The 18,617-nt window shown below is 38.1% G+C and overlaps 1 protein-coding gene across 1 annotated transcript in view; it reads right to left on the reverse strand.

The window, feature by feature from the left end:
* ZNF654 (zinc finger protein 654) overlaps nucleotides 1–18,617 on the reverse strand; it is a 122,786-nt gene that overhangs the window by 17,992 nt on the left and 86,177 nt on the right. Inside the window, exons 5-6 of the mRNA XM_036754919.1 lie at nucleotides 15,025–15,227; nucleotides 14,370–14,509 (exon numbers count right to left, since the gene is read on the reverse strand). Coding sequence (XP_036610814.1) covers nucleotides 14,370–14,509; nucleotides 15,025–15,227 — 343 coding nt within the window. The remainder of the gene's footprint in view (nucleotides 1–14,369; nucleotides 14,510–15,024; nucleotides 15,228–18,617) is intronic.

The raw sequence follows: 18,617 nt of genomic DNA on the forward strand, positions 1-18,617 counted from the left end.
TAAAAAAAAAATGTGATTCAGGCAAGAACCATTCATTCACTTAAGTTTTCTTTGTGTTTAAATACATGTCCTTTTATAAAATTTAAAAAATAAATTTAAATGTCTTAAAGAAGTTAAATAGTAGTACTTTAAAAATTATGAAGAATAATTAAAGTGAATGTCTAAAGAAAGGCAGTATGATATAAGAACTCCCCCTATGAGTTGGGAAAACCTGGACTTCAAGACCTTTCTCTGACATAACTAGGTTCTGTGACCCTGGAAAGGTCACTTAATCCCTCAGTGCCCCAGGCAATTCTTCAAGACTAAAGCAGCCAAGTGGCAGAGTGGAGTGCTGGGCTTGGAGTCAGGAAGACCTGAGTTCAAATAGTCTCAGATTGTCAGTAGCTGTAAGACACCAGACATCTAACCTCTATCTGACTCAGTTTTCTCAACTGTAAAATGGGGATAAAAATAGCTCATACCTCCCAGAGTTGTTGTGGAGATGAAATGAGATATCTGTAAAGTACATGCCTGGCACATAGTAGGTGCTATATAAAAGTTTGTTCCCTTGACCCTAAAAGCTACAGTTGCTGATTTGCATTGGCTAAGGGAGTTTCCTTACTGGATAATCCCTACACAAATGAAATCAATGGTGCAAAAGATAAAAAAAAAGGATAAAAAAAAAATTCTAAAATCAAAACAAAGCGAAGCATATTAATAATATAAAATTTGCTAAGCAAATGCACACTGTAGTTTTAAGGATTAAAAAAAATTAAGATATATATGATATAATTCTTGCATTAGACGAGCTCACAGTCTACTTGGAAAAACATAATATACCCAAGGGCAACAACCAGAGGATAACTGCAAAGCAATACATAAATAAATACCAGAAATTTCAATGAATACATGAGCCATCAGTGCAGATATTACATTTAATTGACCAAACTAGAGAATTTGGGGGCTGGAAAAGTTTTAGACATCATTCAATTTAACTCTTTCATTCTGTAGCTGGACAAACCCAGACTGGTCAAAATCACAAAACTGGTTAGTGGTAAATGTGGAACTAGAATCCAAGTCTCTTTCTAGTCTGAGGCTCTTGGCCACTATATTACAGTGCTTCCCTTTTATATTTAAGTATTTTTATATCTGCTTTTTTAAAAAGCCGCAAGAGCTTCACATAATCTGAACTGATGTCATCTTTATTATGATCCTCTTGGAAGTGATAAAAAATGATGAGAAAATCTCAGTTATTTGCCAGTATAATTGCTTATTTTTCTAAAATTCTACTGACTTAAGCTAGGTGGCAATATTGCACTGCTGGTCATAGGAAGGGTTTTAGTCATGCCGTGGACATAGCTAATCAGTCTGCTGTAGTCAGTCAGGTCTATCAGACCCTACTGGAATGATACCTGCGTAAAGATTTGCAAAGCTTTTCCAATGACAAGGAAGAAAACTATCAAAGGGAACCTAATCTTGCCTCGCCTAGCCTTGTTGTCATGAGAAAGTTCTGAGTTAAATGGTTCCTCCAAAAGTTCACAAGATCATGCCAAGGACTGTCACGAGAATACAACCAATTCTACTCAGCCCTAACAATGGTCACACTGGCCCTGACTGGGGAAAATGAACAGGGTAGTTTTAGTTTACAATGGAAATAAATAGTTTTGTAAGCTAGGTTAAAAAAAAAAAGACTGGCTTTATGACAAAAGAAATTTAACAAGATGTTGACTTATGTTCATCAATTTCTCTAGGTAGAAACATAAAAACTTCTCACATCTAGAGTATGGAGACCTCCCCAGAAGGAATTATGGTTTGATTAACAGAGAAATTTTAACGGGGATGAAGTCTGTCCTAATCATGCAACATCTGGAGTACTAAGTTTAGTTCTGAGCACTACAAGACATTTTTGGGAAGTCACTGGCAAGGAACACATTTAGTGGATGGCAATCAGGATGGTGACAGAACTGAGTACTTCATGTGTCACATGATGATCAACTGAAGAAATAGAGGATGTCTAGCCTGGAGAAGAAAGGACTTAAGGGGAATACGGTAGCTTTGTCATTTTTAAATGACTGTAATATTGAAAGGGGTTGGGCTTGTTCTGTTTGACCCAAGAGATAAGAATTAGGAACAAGTGGAAGCTGCAAAGTGGAAGGTTTAGATTTAATAGAAGAAAAATTTTTTGATGAGAACCTCCCAAAGGTGGCATGAACTATTTCAAGAGGTAATCAGTTCTCCTCCATTGGAGGATAGGTGGCCAGTAATACTATAAGGAGCAGTGCAGCATGTAGGAGAAATGCTGACTTTAAAAGACCTGGGTTGAAATCTTAACTCTCAGGGAAGTCTCTTAACCCCTCAGTCTGTTTCTTCAACTGTAAAATGAGGGGTTAAATTAGATAACCTTTAACCTTTCTTCTAGCACCAAATCAATGATCCTATAAATACCTTATTGAGATATAAAGGTTGGATTAGATGACTCTGAATTCTATGAGATAAAAATCTAAGAATAGCTTTGTTCTTCAGGCTTCCAGTGAATGGAGAGGGTTTTTTTTTTTCACTTAATCACTACTAGGAAGATAGTCATCTGCTGCAAAATACATTTTAAAAAATAAGTCATGCTAATGTGACTAAAAGCAAATTATTTAACCTTTTTGGGTCTGAGTTTCTTTCACTTTTTATCCATAAAAAAGGTGGGAAATTTAAGGTCTTTCTCAATTCCAAATCCTATGAAAAGCATGTCTCATTGGGGGTTAAGAGAAATGAGTGATGTCTGATGGGAATATTTTCGAGTAACTTCTATAATGACTGACAACCTATAAGAAGAAGGGTAGAGGGAAGATTTCCTTACTTTGGAGAAGTAAAAGGATTAAGTAGACTGGGGGTACATGTTTATTGATTATATCTCCAAGGCATATCATCTAGAGATGGTACTTAAGGACACTGGGATAGACCCAAAATCTACAGGAATGTCCAAAAACCTGTACCAGGACACCAGAGTATCTCAGAATGTGGAAAGGACTTTTACATAACTAGTTTAATTCCCTCCTTTGGGTTTTTGTGGGTGTCTTTCTGGTGATGGGAATTTAGGTGACTAGGAGTACATTTGAGGAGAAAATACCTATTTGGACTATTTTCCAGTCTTAGGGAAAAAAAATAGAAGGATCTCAGATGATAAAATGGGACAATTTTGGGAGAATTAAAAGTTTTCAAACAAAACCAATGCATTTAAAATTGGAAGGGAAACAGTTAACTGTGCAAGTGGGAGGAATCTTTGCAGCAAGTTTAAATGACTCATTTGTAAGATATATAAGAAATAGATTCAAATGTATAAGAATAAGAACCATTCCTCAATTGATAAATGGTGTAAGAATATGAAGGAGAATGGTTCCTATTCTTATCAAGGGAAAAAAAATCTAAGCTATCTGTAACTACAGGAAAAAAATACTCCAAATCACTAATGAAAATGAAATGAAATGAAAATTAAAAGCAACCCTTCAGATTTCACCTCATTCTCAGAATGCCAAACAAAAAAAGAAAAAGAAATGTTAGAGGGGCTATAGAACAGGAACACTGACAAATACATAAGTTGCTGGACTTATTAATTGTAAACGATCATTCTGGGAAGCAACTTGTAATTAAACACAAAAAGCTTCCAAGCAGTACATACACAACGATCCAGCTAAATAACTGCTAAGGCAGTCCTCAAAAGAGATCAATAAAAGAGGAAAAGGTCTGATGTTTACAAAAAGGATTCATAGGAACTTTTTTTGTGATGGCAAAAAGCTGAAAAATAAAAGGATGCGCATCAGTGGAAGAATAGCTGTGAATGAGTTCTGGTATATGAATATGATGGATTATATGAGGATACATTCTCAAATATGGCTGAAGAATGTGCCCTTTTCACTAGGTGAAAAGAAAAACAGGTGAAGGGGGTGGGGCAATTAGATCATTAGATCATTTCCTGCTTGTATGAGAAGAAGGCTGTTAGGATATACATTTGGCTCCAGATTTTTTATAGGATTTCATGAATTCAAGGAAAAGCATAATTTAAGAATTGTCAAATCAGGATAGCCTGTCATTTGCCTCAGTAGCAAAGATATCTTATCACTAGTCTCTCCCCTTTCTGAAACATACTGTCGGTATTTCATCCTGATTCCAGGACTTTTTGCTTGACTATACTGCCTGATGCTGAGGAAGTCAGTCATACTGTTGTCTATTCCTGATAAGTGTTCCTCTGGGAAGCACAGCTCAAATCTGACTTTTGCAATTAAACAGGTTAAATGTAGCAAATGGTCACCAGGCTACTAAGTAGGATTAGGACTTTCAATTTTTTTTTCAGTCTCTCTGAAGGCTTTTTATAAATAACTTGTTTTTAGTTCTAACAGAATGATGGAGAGGGCCTCATTCTAATAAGAACAGATTCTCTGAATTCAAAAGATAAGGTGTGTCGACTCCAGACAATGAACAAAGTATGAATGGTCAAGTAAGGGAGAGGTGACATACAGCAGCCCTAGCATGTTCACAGCTCTTAAAAAGCCAACAGAAGGTGAGTCCAGAATCATAGCGAATCACATCTGACTCAAAAGAGACCATCATCTATTCCAATTCATACCTGAAAATAATCCCTTTTCTTTTTTTTTTCTCCCTTGACCTTGTCCCTTTTCGAAAGTGTTTGTTTTTGATTACCTCTTCCCCCCGTCTGCCCTCCCTTCTATCATCCCCCTTTTTTATCTTCTTCCTCCTTCTTTCCTGTGGGGTAAGATAACCAATTGAGTGTGTATAGTATTCCCTCCCCAGGTCAAATCCAATGAGAGCAAGATTTACTCATTCCCCTTCACCTGCCCCCTCTTCCCTTCCTACAGAACCACTTTTTCTTGCCACTTTTATGTGACATAATTTAGCCCATTCTATGTCTCCCTTTCTCACTCTCTCAATATATTCCTCTCTTATCCCTTAAATTGATTTTATTTTTTTAGGTATCATCCCATCATATTCAACTCACCCTGTGCCCTTTGCATGTGTGTATGTGTATGTGTATGTGTGTGTATATATATGTATATATATATATATACACACACACACATATATATACCTATATATATACATACAGACACACACATATGTGTGTGTGTATATATATATACACACATATATATATATGCATATTCCTTTCAGCTACTATGATATTGAGGTCTCATCAATCACACACATCATCTTTCTATGTAGGGATGTAAACAAAACATTTCAACTTTATTAAGTCCCTTATGATTTCTCTTTCCTGTTTACCTTTTCATGCTTCTCTTGATTCTAGTGTTTGAAAGTCAAATTTTCTATTCAGTTCTGGTCTTTTCACTGAGAAAGCTTGAAAGTCCTCTATTTTATTGAAAATCCATATTTTGCCTTGGAGCATGACACAGTTTTGCTGAGTAGGTGATTCTTGGTTTTAATCCTAGCTCCACTGACCTCTGGAATATCATATTGCAAGCCCTTTGGTCCCTTAATGTGGAAGCTGCCAGATCCTGTGTTATCCTGATTGTTTTTCCACAATATTCAAATTGTTTCTTTCTGGCTGCTTGCAGTATTTTCTCCTTGACCTGGGAGCTCTGGAATTTGGCGACAATATGCCTAGGAGTTTTCTTTTTGGGATCTATTTGAGGAGGCATCTGTGGATTCTTTCAATTTCTATTTTACCCTCTGGCTCTAGAATATCAGGGCAATTCTCCTTGATAATTTCTTGAAAGATGATATCTAGGCTCTTTTTTTGATCATGGCTTTCAGGTAGTCCAATAATTTTTAAATTATCTCTCCTGGGTCTATTTTCCAGGTCAGTGGTTTTTCCAATGAGATGTTTCACATTGTCTTCCATTTTTTCAGTCCTTTGGTTCTGTTTTATAATATCTTGATTTCTCATGAAGTCATTAGCTTCCACTTGCTCCAATCTCATTTTTAAGGTAGTATTTTCTTCAGTGGTCTTTTGGACCTCCTTTTCCATTTGGTTAATTCTGCCTTTCAAGACATTCTTCTCCTCATTGGCTTTTTGGAGCTCTTTTGCCATTTGAGTTAGTCTATTTTTTAAAGTGCTGTTTTCTTCAATATTTTTTTCAGTATTTTTTTGGGTGTCCTTTAGCAAGTCATTGACTTGTTTTTCATGGTGTTCTCGCATCCTTCTCATTTCTCTTCCCAATTTTTCCTCTACTTCTCTAACTTGCTTTTCCAAATCCTTTGTTAGCTCTTCCATGGCCTGAGACCAGTTCATGTTTGTCTTGGAGGCTTTTGTTGTAGGCTCTTTAACTCTGTTGACTTCTGGTTGTATGTTTTGGTCTTCTTTGTCACCAAAAAAAGATTCCAAAGTCTGAGACTGAATCTGGGTGCATTTTCGCTGCCTGGCCATGTTCCCAGTCAACTTACTTGACCCTTGAGTTTTTCAGCAGGGTATGACTGCTTGTAGCGCAGAGAGTACTTTGTTCCAAGTTTGAGGGGATGCGCCATTGATTTCAGAGCTATTTCTATACAGCCAGCTCTGCCACACCAGCACTCCTCTTTCCTCAAGAACCACCAACCGGGACCTGACACAAATCTTCAGCAGGCTCTGCACTCCTGCTCTGATCCGCCACTTAATTCCTCCTACCACGTGGGCCTGGGGCCAGAAGTAACTGCAGCTGTAGTTCTGTAGCTGCCCCTCCCCCGCTACCCCTGGGATGGTGGCCAAACCGTGAACTCTGTCCGCGAACTCTGTCCCCTGCAGCTTTTCCCGCTAACCTTCTCTATTGTCTTTGGCGTTTGTGGGTTGAGAAGTCTGGTAACTGCCACAGCTCACTGATTCAGGGTGCTAGGGCCTGTTCTGCCCAGCTCCTGGTCTGGCTGGTCCTGCTGCCTCCCATGCTGAGCTCCACTCCCCTCCACTCTGTGCATGATAAGACATTATCCAGTGACCATCCAGGCTGTCCTGGGCTGGATCCCTGCTTCCCTCTGCTATTTTGTGGGTTCTGCAGTTCTAGAATTTGTTCAGAGTAATTTTTTATAGGTTTTTGGAGTGATGTGGTGGGGAGCTCATGCAAGTCCCTGCTTTCCAGCTGCAATCTTGGCTCCACCCCTGGAAGCAATCCCTTTTCCAACACTAATGACAAGTAGTTATTCAGCTTCTACTTTTAACACCTCCAGTGAAGAGAAATCCACTACAAAGTGACATAATCATTCCACTTTTATATAGCTCTAAGCTTTTCTTTATATCAAGTTGAAGTCTCAATCGTATAGTTTCCAGCTATTACCTTAGTTTAGGTTTCTAAGGCCACTGTGTCTTTTCTTTGCTATGTACAACCCAGTTACTTCCACTGATTCTTATATGGCATGATTTCCATTCTAACAATTCTAATATATCTCCTTTGGATGTGCTCCAGTTTGTCAATACTCTCCATAAAATATGACATTGAGAATTGAATGTAATATTCCTGATGTGTTTTAACCAAGGCAGAGTTCAGGAAGAAATATTGTTTCCCATGTTCTGTTCACATGTTGCTTAATGTAGCTTAAAATCATATCAAAGTTCTTTTTTATTTTGTTTTGGTTGTTGTTGCCATTCTGCATTCATTTTGAGCTTGTAGTCTATTAAAACCTCTAGATCTCTTTTATACAAACTGTTGTCTAGTCATTCTGTACTTACTGACTTTTTTTTAAACACAAGTGTAAAATTTCACACTTATTCCTATTAAACTTTATTTTATTAGATCTAATCCATTTCTCTAGCCTACAGAGATCTTTTTTTGGACTTAGGTTCTGTCAGCCAATGTGTTAGTTATTGCTCCCCAAAACTTAACAAACAATGACTTCTTTGGTTTTGCTCAATCCACTAGTAAAAATGTGGACAAGCACAGTGCTAAGGACAGACTTCTGGCATATTTCAACCAAAGACCTCTCCCTTCAGACTGAAATTGACCCATTAATGACTTCAATGAGTCTGATCATTCAACTAGTACTGAATCCACTCAACTATCTAGGTCATACCCGTTCTTTATGTCTACAAAGATAGCATGAGAGACTGTATCAACTGCTTTGCTGAAATCCAGGTATGTTATGGCTACATTTCCCTAAATGATAAGTCTAGACACCTTGTCAAAGAAGAAAATGAAGTTAGTCTGCCATAATCTGATTTTGATGAAGCTACAATAGCTTTCAGTGATGCTAAAAATGTTGCTTCTCTTTTCAAATGCTCAAAAATATTTTGAAAAATGAGGACTCAAAGATCACCATTCTACAGTAGTATAAAGATTTAGCCCACTTCCCTGAGGCAGCATGGTATAATGAGCAGAGTGCCAGACTTGGGAGTTGCAAAGACATGGTTTCAAATACTCCTTCTGACACTCACTTTATGACCATGGACAAGCCACTTAAATACTCTGAGCCACAGTTCTCTTATTTGTAAAAGGAAAGAGCTGAAAAGGGTCATCTATAAAGGTTCCTTCCAGCTGTGAATCTATGACCTTCTTTTGTTCCCATAAAAACATATGGGAACATCTGCCCTTTTTCAATCTTGTCTGTGTTCCATGATCTTTCAAAGGTTTCCCCAATAGCAAACGAGTTGTTGAGTTCAAGAGTGGGTGACTCTGAGTAACTCATATGGGGTCTGGCCAGGGGAAGAGCATTAATAAGAATTACAGAGGCCAAGGAGGAATAAATCATGTAGTACTGAAATCCAAGCCAGCAATGTCACCAGCTAAATGAAACTAAGGACTTTGGAATCTTGAAGAAAAGTTTTTCTTACCTTAAAATGAAAATGAGCTCCAATATATTTAATATTTCAAAGGAACTAATAATACAGATTTTTAAAATTTGAAGTTCAAACCTACTGAATTCAGGATCTTATAAATAGAAGGGAGCATTAAACTTTTCCCCTTGATCTACTGTTTCATCAACTATTTATTAAGAACGAATTCATTAAGTGAAAGAAAAGCATTTAAGTGATACAAATACAAAGACAAGAAAAGCACTGTCCTCATGGAACTACATTTTAGGTGGCAGTGAGAAAGACAACATGTAAAAAGGGAATGGTGGCCAAAAGAAGGGTATTCTGACTTAGGAATGATAGGGAGGTGAACCAAAAAGGGGTCAACTGACATATCCTTTCCAGGAGCAAAGTGGAACTTTAATGATTACTATTCCCATGGCAAAAGAGATGGCAAAAGTAGGAACTCAGTGGCAGGGCAGATAGTGAAAAAAATCTACCGGAGAGTTGGATGACAGGAAAAGGCAAAGTTTCTACTAGTCAAGCCACCCGGGGACACTTTTGTCTCTATCAGAAAAAAGTCTTGAGGAGAGGTCTCTGGAAATCACTTTAAAGTAGATGATTTCTGAAAAGATTAGATTCCTGGAGGCATATATTCTCTCGATCTAGAACACAAAACCAATCCAACCAATAACAAATAAGTGGAGATATTTTCTTCAGGGATATAATTTTAAAGGGTTTCTTAAACATAAGACAGATGTCTTGAGATCTAGAAACTAAGGCTCAGAAAGGTAATGATTTGTCTAAGGATTAAGGCCCTGTTTTCTGGGATTGAAGAAGAAAGTATGAATCTACCTTGGATTATGGTATAGTTTCTCTGGTTTTCCTAGGAAGAAGAATAGCAGATAATGAGGGTCAGCTTTAAGGATTTTTTTGACTGGGTGGGGTAAAGTAGGGGATGGAGGGAACTGAAGAAAAATACAATGAGGACACTGGGCAATTGGGTAGCCAGGTGGCACAGTGGGTACAGCATCAGGCCAGGAGTCAGGAAGATTCATCTTCTTGAGTTCAAATGTAGCCTCAGACACTTACTAGCTATGTGACCCTGAAGTCACTTATCTTGTTTGCTCCAGTTTCCTCATCTGTAAAATGAGGTGGAGAGGGAAATGGTAAAACACTCCAGTAATTTTTCCAAGAAAACCCCAAATGGGGTCATGAAGAGCCAGAAATGACTGAACTCCCTCTACCCCCTAACTGCACTAAGACTTTTGGGACATCCTGTATATAAATATGTTCCAGTGACTTGATAGAAAACATTGTGAGGCTCATTCTGAAAGGTGGTCAAAGGCAGCAACATCCTTTGTTGTCTTAGCTGTCTTTCCATATCAAATATAATTATGATTCCAGAAAACAAGTATTTTTCATCAAATATGGGAAGCTTGTTTGATTTCCTATGATATCACACCAAAATAAAATTAGGCATGGTATCTGGCAATCATCATACTTACAGATACTAAACTAATGGCATCCCAGGTGGTTTGCATAAAGGGGAAAGAAATAGCTAATGTTTTCTGAAATTCTTCTAAAAAATCTTCTGGTAATACTCACTTATAGGTAATACCCCTCTGATACTTAATCACATACATGACCAATGAAGATGAAGCCTTTTATTTGCACTGAAGCCAGTGTGATAAGTGTTTCTGTGTAGGAGTATGGGGTTGGAAGACTTAGCGGTTATTACTAGTAGCTTTGTAGTAGTTAATCATGAGACTCCTCTGCTGTGGGGACAGATGTAAAATGGTAAGAATCTGGTTAAATGGGAACAATTTATGCCAATTGTAAAGTACAAAAGGAATAGTAGACTCAGAACAGCAGAGCGACTATGGCAAGATGGTTAAAAGTCAAGAGAAGTTACAAGAACTCACAGGATCTGTAATGATTGCAGGGAAATACTTCTAATTTATTCCATTATTGGAACCTTGTCAGATTAAAGGGATTTGGTTTCAGCTTCAAGTTAAGCTTCTAGTTGAAAGGTAAGAATTCCCTGGGGGATGTCTCATTCAAAGAAGATATAGGAATGGAGACATAGAACAGACAGACATATGCTATCATAGGGCATAACAAATTTCTGACTCTGGTATCAAGAAAAGCAGTAATGGGTGAGGGCCTAGCTACTTATATTTATGACTCTAGGCTCATTAGTGAATTATCCTTAGTTGAGCAGAGGGACCTCATAGAAAAAAAATGCCTGCTTGCTATATCCTTCTGCTGTCCCCAACCCCCCTTCACTATATTAACATAAGAAGATTCCAAGTACAGGAGATATACTCCTTTGTGTCTACATATTGATAGTTAATTGAAAACAATTTTGATAACAGTTGATAATTCTGTTAAATAAGCTCTTAATTACCATTGCTTTAGGGTCTGAAAATATTGATGCATCCCCCATGCATCTATACCATTCTGCCTGTATAGAATAAGGATAAAGGGGAAGTTGGCCCACAGGGAAGGAACACTGAGAGAAAGCAAAGTAAGAAACTATGGGTCCAAGGGGAACACTACAAGATGTGGGGAAGGCCCCTGAAAGTTATTCAGAAAGGAATAGAAAGGGAAGGAAACAGGAGAGAAAGAGATGAAAGCAAAAGGCTGACCACTTGAATTAAATCTGGTAGAAAAGGAAGATAAAAACATTAGGAGAAAAGTTAATGGTCTAGACACTAAGTAGATCTTTAGACTCTGAAGGTGCCAAAATCTTATTCAGTGCCCCAAAGTGCAGGGATTACAATTTGGCTGACCAACACAGAAGGGGAGGCTATTTCTTCTGGATTTACCTAAATTCTAGTACTGTCAATATGGTGTAGTCATGACAGGATCTGCATTTTAGAAGGAAAGTATGGCATTTTGGGGTACTGGGGTAGCTGAATGTTTCCTAGTCTTTGGATTGCTCTTTGTACTTGGGGTGGCTACGGTTCTGTGGAGACAAAGGCCTGAAGGAAAACAGGCTAGTGGTTTCCCAGGAGCCCAGAGAAGGGCCCCTGGAAGATAATCCCTCCTTTCGAGGGATTAAGTTGATAAGCCTGGCCCCAGGGGACTGTACTGAAGATTTGGCCCTGGTGAGGAGAGAGAAGAAGCAGATGGGCGGCTGCTGAAATATTGATCCAGACAGAGCAGAAGACTGCCTGAATGGGAACCGTGGGAACCTGAAAGTGCTGAGCTGCCTTGGAGCTGACTTTGGTGAGATGTGAGAAAAGGTGGAGAATCATCTACATTCCGGCAGAAGTCAGTCACAGCCAGCCTGAGTCAGAACCCAGGAGACTGGAATTCAGCCCTGGGGCAAGATGGAAACATTGCAGCAAGGAGCTAAGTGTATCTCTGTGCTGTCCCTCCCCCCCCCCCCCCCCCCTGCCCACCTATTTGGGGCCCCAGGAAGGAGGGTTAGATTTGTTCATGGTGGGGTGGGGGAAATGCCTTGGACCCCCAGGGACACCATCCTGTTGGCTTTATAGCTCAGCCACCCCTCAGGACTTGGAACCGGGGACTGGAACATAATGGGGAGAACAGACCCCAACAGAACTTTGTTTGGACTTTGGGTGCCAAGTGGAAGCCTGCAACAGCAGTTTGGGGAGAAGGAGACATCCCCAAGAAGAGCCCTATTTGTTTGTTTGTTTGATTTAGGACTTTACTAACTAAAGCATGCCTGTGCCTGAGGGTACTGGAAAAAGCTTGCAATGGCAGTGTGATGCTCAAGAAGTACTTTATAAGTATGAGCTAAAGAGATTAACTTGCTTTGACCCAGGAGTGGATATCTGAATTGTAAACAAATATTTTGGAATGGCACTGAATTTTTTGCTTTGTTGTGAATGACATGTTTTAGTTTCCTGCTTGACTGGATCACAATGTATAATGCCTCTATTTTGTTCCAGGATCCATGGCTATTTAGATTGTGGAGTGTGTTGGCGATCAAAATGGGCTCTTAGCACTTAGTTCAACCAAGTGCCCTTGAAGAGTTTGGCCTTTGTTTCCTTGATCAGATTGGGAGTCCTTGGTGACCTCCTTGCCTCAGGGGAGGGCCTAGTTTACATGGACTTGAGTGGCTTGTTTGGGACATCAGAGGCTTTTAGACCATATGGGTTTAAGTCACCTCTTTGTGACAATTTCAGGTCATGAGTGAGTCGCATGTGTGACTCACCCTCGACCCTGAAAAAGATATAAAACCAGGGGTTGGCTTTCTCTTTTTGAGAGCACTTACCCACAGCCACGATGGAGCTCTGGGCCAGCCCTGTTATGAGCTCCCGGGCTGAACTTAGATGTTGGTAACTATGAATTGTATTTGGTCTGTCTGTCAATATTTGTAATTTGTTTGTATTTGCCCTGAAGTTCAGGGTGCTGGATTTTTCCCCTGAACTAAGTGAGTGGTATTTGTATGCTGGATTAAAGTGAGACTGTCAACCCCTTAACGTTGCTTTCCTTAGTAAAGATAATCAAAAGAACCTGGGCTTTGGCAGCATTCTTGTTGTTGGACTTGTGTTGGTTTTTCACCCCCATAGCAGCTGCTAGACATATTGTTGAAACACAATACTAACACTTAGACCAAAAGAGGAAAAATTGGAGTTGCGCTGGTAGCTGTACTTAATACAGCTGGGAAGCTGGGAATATACTCTCTCTGGCAGGTTTCATAACCAAGGAGACTTGGGATAATTAAAAATTTTCTAAAAACTCTGAACGGTAAACGAATTTATTTATTTTCATAGCTACCTAATGATTCCTCCATCTTTAGAAAAGCTGCGTGCACCCGCACGCGTACACACACACACACACACACACACACACACACACACACAAACTCGTGCACAGACGCGGGATGTTACAGTAAAAATTGCTCTGAAATTATTTCTTCACACAATAATAGAAATAATTACATTTTTATAGTAAGCTTTTGAACAAGTATAATTTGGAATTTGAAATCACTGCTAATTCAGAAAAAAAAAATTTCTTCCCCTCAAGATCTTTGCAAATTACTGTGTTCAGCAAGGGAAATAAAAAACAATTTTCTTTTAAAATTGAAATGGACCATCAAAGTAAGAAAAAATAAAAAGGAAATCATCTGATAGCTTTATAAAGTCTTGTGGCACATTACAAATGACAAAGTTAGTCTAAAGGGGAAACTCCTTGAGGCACAGACTGTTCTGCATTTTGTCTTTAAACCCCCAAAGCCTAGGATAGATCCTTATTTGGTGTAGGTACTTAACAGATATCTGCTGCACTGAAATGAAATACTGCTTTTTCTTAAACATTTCTTATAAATTATTTTTTTAAAAAAATTCCCTACTCCCAATCTCCAATAAGTTACAATTTCACCTCAAACATAATTAATGAAAACATGGGTTTCATAAATCATACTATTTCAAACAAAAATCTATATTCAAAAGAGAAAGCCTTTGATAACCTTGCCTCTAATTCTCTGAACTACATAATAATGTACAGTAAGTATGTTAAAAGATTTGCTTAAATGGCTAATTTTCATTTGTTGGTCAGTACAAAGAGACTTTGCTATATAGGAGAAAAACTAACACTCTTAATGCCATTTTTATTTTGCAAACATACATCCCAAACTCTGCTACCCAGCAATTCTCTCCTTATACTGGGAGAGTTTCTTATTAGAAACACTTACCAAATACAATACATGTCTCCATTCTGGAGCTGTGGAATTAGGAATGATTCACAGAGCTGCAAGGCTAATGTAGTCTTGCCTTCTTTTTCGGTGTTACAGATGATATCAATTCCATTCTTACAATCAGTTCTCAATACATGCTATAAGTTTAAAATAAGATTGGGTCATACAAATACATATAAATATACAAATAGTTGTACAGTCGAAATTATATTATCTTATATCATTCTGTGGAAGAAGTTAACTAATGCTTAGTTTTCTTCCAGGAAGGTCTATGTCTGAAAGGGAACAGATTCGCTCACCAAATTAAAGGCCAGAAAAGTTAATTTAAACATTCAGTATCTTAAGAATTGGTTTAAAAGAGAATTATTAAGTTTCCACAATTCTTATTTACCTTCTTTAAATTAGTTAACCTCTTTTCTTTCTGTCATATCCAAAGCTCAACCCAAATTTTCTTGGTGTCTATTATGCTAGTTTCGTTATTTATTTTGTTACATTATTTGTAACAACATAAAAATGACATGAAATAAATTACCAGAAAAGAAAAAAAAATTGGTTAGTGGTTTCTTAGAGCTTAGAGAATTAATCTTTAAAAAAATATGCAGATACACACCCACTATATCACTACTTAATTCACTAGATTTATGCTCAGTACCTCCTGGAATAGTTGATCTTCTAATGGTGACATATATAGACATGTGAAGAATGCTTGATGAAAGTACAAGTCTTTACTGATATCTGGGTGATTTATACAACATTTGATAAGAGCCATTGCCTCTGGTATACGTTCACAAGCAATAAGGTATCTGGCACGCAGTTCAAAAAACAGTGGATTTTCAGAGCTCAAATATTTGTTAACTATATTAGAAAAGAGAAAAAAAAAGTATGTTATTTAAGAAAAAGAATTTACCAATTCAGTGTTGCCTGAAATTTTACTATTTTAACATTCCAGCTTACAACATAATATACAGTTCATTATGCTTTGCTTTAACAAAATCTAATCATATGACTGGGAAAAGGGTGAAACAAAGATAATAACGTAAAGACATCAAAACTCTGATAAATGTAGTGGCCAATGATGACTTCAGAGGACTAATTGTGAATCACACTTTCTCTGCCAAAGGTGTCAGAACGTAGATTTGGAATGAAGACATAATTTCAGACTTAGCCAATTTTTGTGAGTGTGTGTGTGCGCGCACGCGCACATGCACAAGCGCATGATTATGCATGTAGGTTAATCCCTTGGAAGTGACAGTGATATAAAAAGAAGAAAAGCATTATCAAGCCCTAAGAAAGGGGAGGGGGGCGTGTCAGGCACCCAAACTATCAACTTTCTTGTGAGTCTAAAAAAGTAACAAGTATTTTAATTTAGATTTTTCTATTTTAAGCTATATTAAAAAGTTCCTAATTTAGACTGATCATGGGAAAGCAAGTCTAAAGTAGTGACAAGTGTAGCTGGTTTGGTAATTTAGACTCAGGTTTTAACTGTCGTTTTGTTCTGGACCTACAATTTCATCTTTGTAGGGAGCTCTAGGTGAAGAAATTCTCTTGAGCAACAACTGTTCTACAACTTAAAAGTACTTAAAGAAATGACTGGGGCACTGAGAGGTTAAGTGACTTACCCAGTATGACACCAGTCAGCAACTGTGGAAGGCTAGACATAAAGACAGGTTGTTCAGAAGTTCTAGGCCAGGGCTATCCAAAACACAAGTCATGTGCTCCCATGCAGCCCGCCTGTGTCCCCCACAAGCACAGAAATCGATGCAAATGCTTTAAAGCATTTATGTCAATTTCCACGCCCGTAATAAACATAGGCAGGCTGCATAAAGTTGCACCTTGGACAGCCCTGTTCTAGGTCACCCTGACTCTAGAGTCTAGAGCGCCAGCCTTCTATCCACTAGTCTACACTGCTTCATTAGATTCTGTTAAAAGTAGTAGTAGCAGTGTGTGTGTGTCTGTGTGTGTGTGTGTGTGTGTAAACGCCAGATAAGGGTACCTTGGAAATCTACCCTAGTTTAAAGATGAGAATTCTGATTTATTTCTAATATAAATAAAAGCTTATAATACATTCTCCTTGTAAATGCTATTATTTGCCCCTACACAAACTATCGCCAATTCTAAACTGCATTCAAATATAGGTAGTTTCCCACTTACTAATGAATTATAGTCTTAAGTTATTTGTATGGAATTAGAATGACCATATATATGGTCACATATAAATTATATATACACATGTTAAACATTATTACTCTCAACTAGAATGGTCTTTCCTGTAATAGGCATAAATGAATACATGGTAGTTCAGTTTCAAGACAGTCTAGAAAGACCAGTTCAACATAAAGTACCTTAAGTAGAGCATAATGGTGTATGTACCATGAAACCTCACTACTATATGTAAACAATGCTACACAGTATCAGTGATAAATTAGTGTGCATTCAGAGTTCTGATTTGGAATGTTAGTAACCCAAGTCCTCTGTAGCTCTAGTAGTAGGACTGAAGACTCCTCTAGAAGGTGCTGTTTCCCATGCCTTGAGGGGCAAGATTCAGTACAGCAGGCTGCTGAAAAAGAGGGGGCTGGAAAGGGGGAGACCACAGGGCCACCAGATTCCTCTTGCTACTCATGTCTCAATTCTGACTGGTGTTGGGAGCGGGGGGGGGGGGGGGGGGGGGGGGGGTGTGCGGGAAGCCGGGAGTGCTCCAGGATTATACGGTATGCCTTGCTTTCTTTCTTCTTCCCAGGTTTTTTTTTTTTCTTTCACTGATCCCCTATGAATGAACATAGCTTTTCCCCTACCCTCTTGTATAGAGCAAATGAATGCCTTTTGATCACTTCTGAGAGATTCTATTGCTAAAAATAAGAGAAAGGCTTCCTCTATCATCCATCACCTATCCCCCCCCTCCCATTTTTCCTCACTTTTTCATTTTAATCTTATGGAAAAGAGATCCACACAGGTGATAAATAGTGGCTTTGGGAGAATTCATACACATTTCAAAAGACTGAATAAGTCTCCTATGCATTTTTATCACAAAAGCTAGAGCACTAGGACCAGAAAAATAGAGATAGCAGTGATCAGCTAAAATTGCTAACTTTTCCTTCTTCCTTATTACCCTAGTCCTGGCTATACTAGTCCTTGGATGAAAGAGAAATGTTCAGCAAAGAAGGAGAGGGAAAACCCCAAGAAGTAGCAGTTGGAAGGAGGAGTTTCTACAAGTTATCTGACTGGGACACTTGATTCAATACTTAAAATTTGCTACAGAACTCAGACCTTGTTAAAGACCTTGGCTTCAAATTTTTTTTCTCATTATTTACTTCTTTTTAACATTCATTAAAAAAAAATTTTTGAGCTTCAATTTCTTTTCCTGTCTCCAGTTCCTCCTCCACCTTTTGAGAAGGCAAGCAATGATATCAATTATACATGTGGAATCATGTAAAACATTTCCACACTGGCCATGTTGTAAAGAAAAAAAGGCAAGAAAAATTAAGAAAGTGAAAAAATTACACTTCAATTTGTACTTAAGAGTTCATCAGTTCTTTCTCTGGAGGTGAATAGCATTTTTCATCACAAGTCCTTTGGGAACTGTCTTGGTTCATTTTATTGATCAGAGTAGCTAATTATTTCACGATAGATTCATTACAATACTGCTGTTACTGTGTACCATGTTTTCCAGCTTCTGCTTACTTCACTTTGCATCAGTTCATATAAGCCTTCCCCCAGGTTTTCTGAAAAGATCCTGGTTCTAATTGCTTGTCACAATAGTATTCCATCACAATCATATACCAAGACTTGTTTATTGATTCTCCAATTGATGGGCATTCCCTTAATTTCCAATTCTGTGCCATCACAAAAAAGACCTGCTATAAAGATTTATTTGTGCATATAGGTCCTTTTTCTTTTTCTTTGTGGTCTTTATTTTTGGATCAAAGGGTATGTAGCTTTATAGCCCTTTGGGCACAGTTCTAAATTGTCCTCCAGAATGGTCAGGCCAGTTTACAACTCCACCAAAAGTGCATTAATGTTCCCAATTTTCCACATTCTCCTTCAACATGTCATTTTTGTTTTCTATCATGTTAGTCAATCGTATAGGTGTGAAGTAGTACCTCAGAGTTGTTTTAATTTGCATTCTATAATTGTGACTTAGAGCAATATATATTAAGAACTTCAATTTCTTCTGAAAACTGCCTGTCCATATCCTTTAACCATTTATCAACTGGGGAATGGTTCTTACTTTTATAAATGTGACTCAGT

The sequence above is a fragment of the Trichosurus vulpecula genome, chromosome 4 (assembly GCF_011100635.1).
Source record: "Trichosurus vulpecula isolate mTriVul1 chromosome 4, mTriVul1.pri, whole genome shotgun sequence".
Lineage (NCBI taxonomy): Eukaryota > Metazoa > Chordata > Mammalia > Diprotodontia > Phalangeridae > Trichosurus > Trichosurus vulpecula.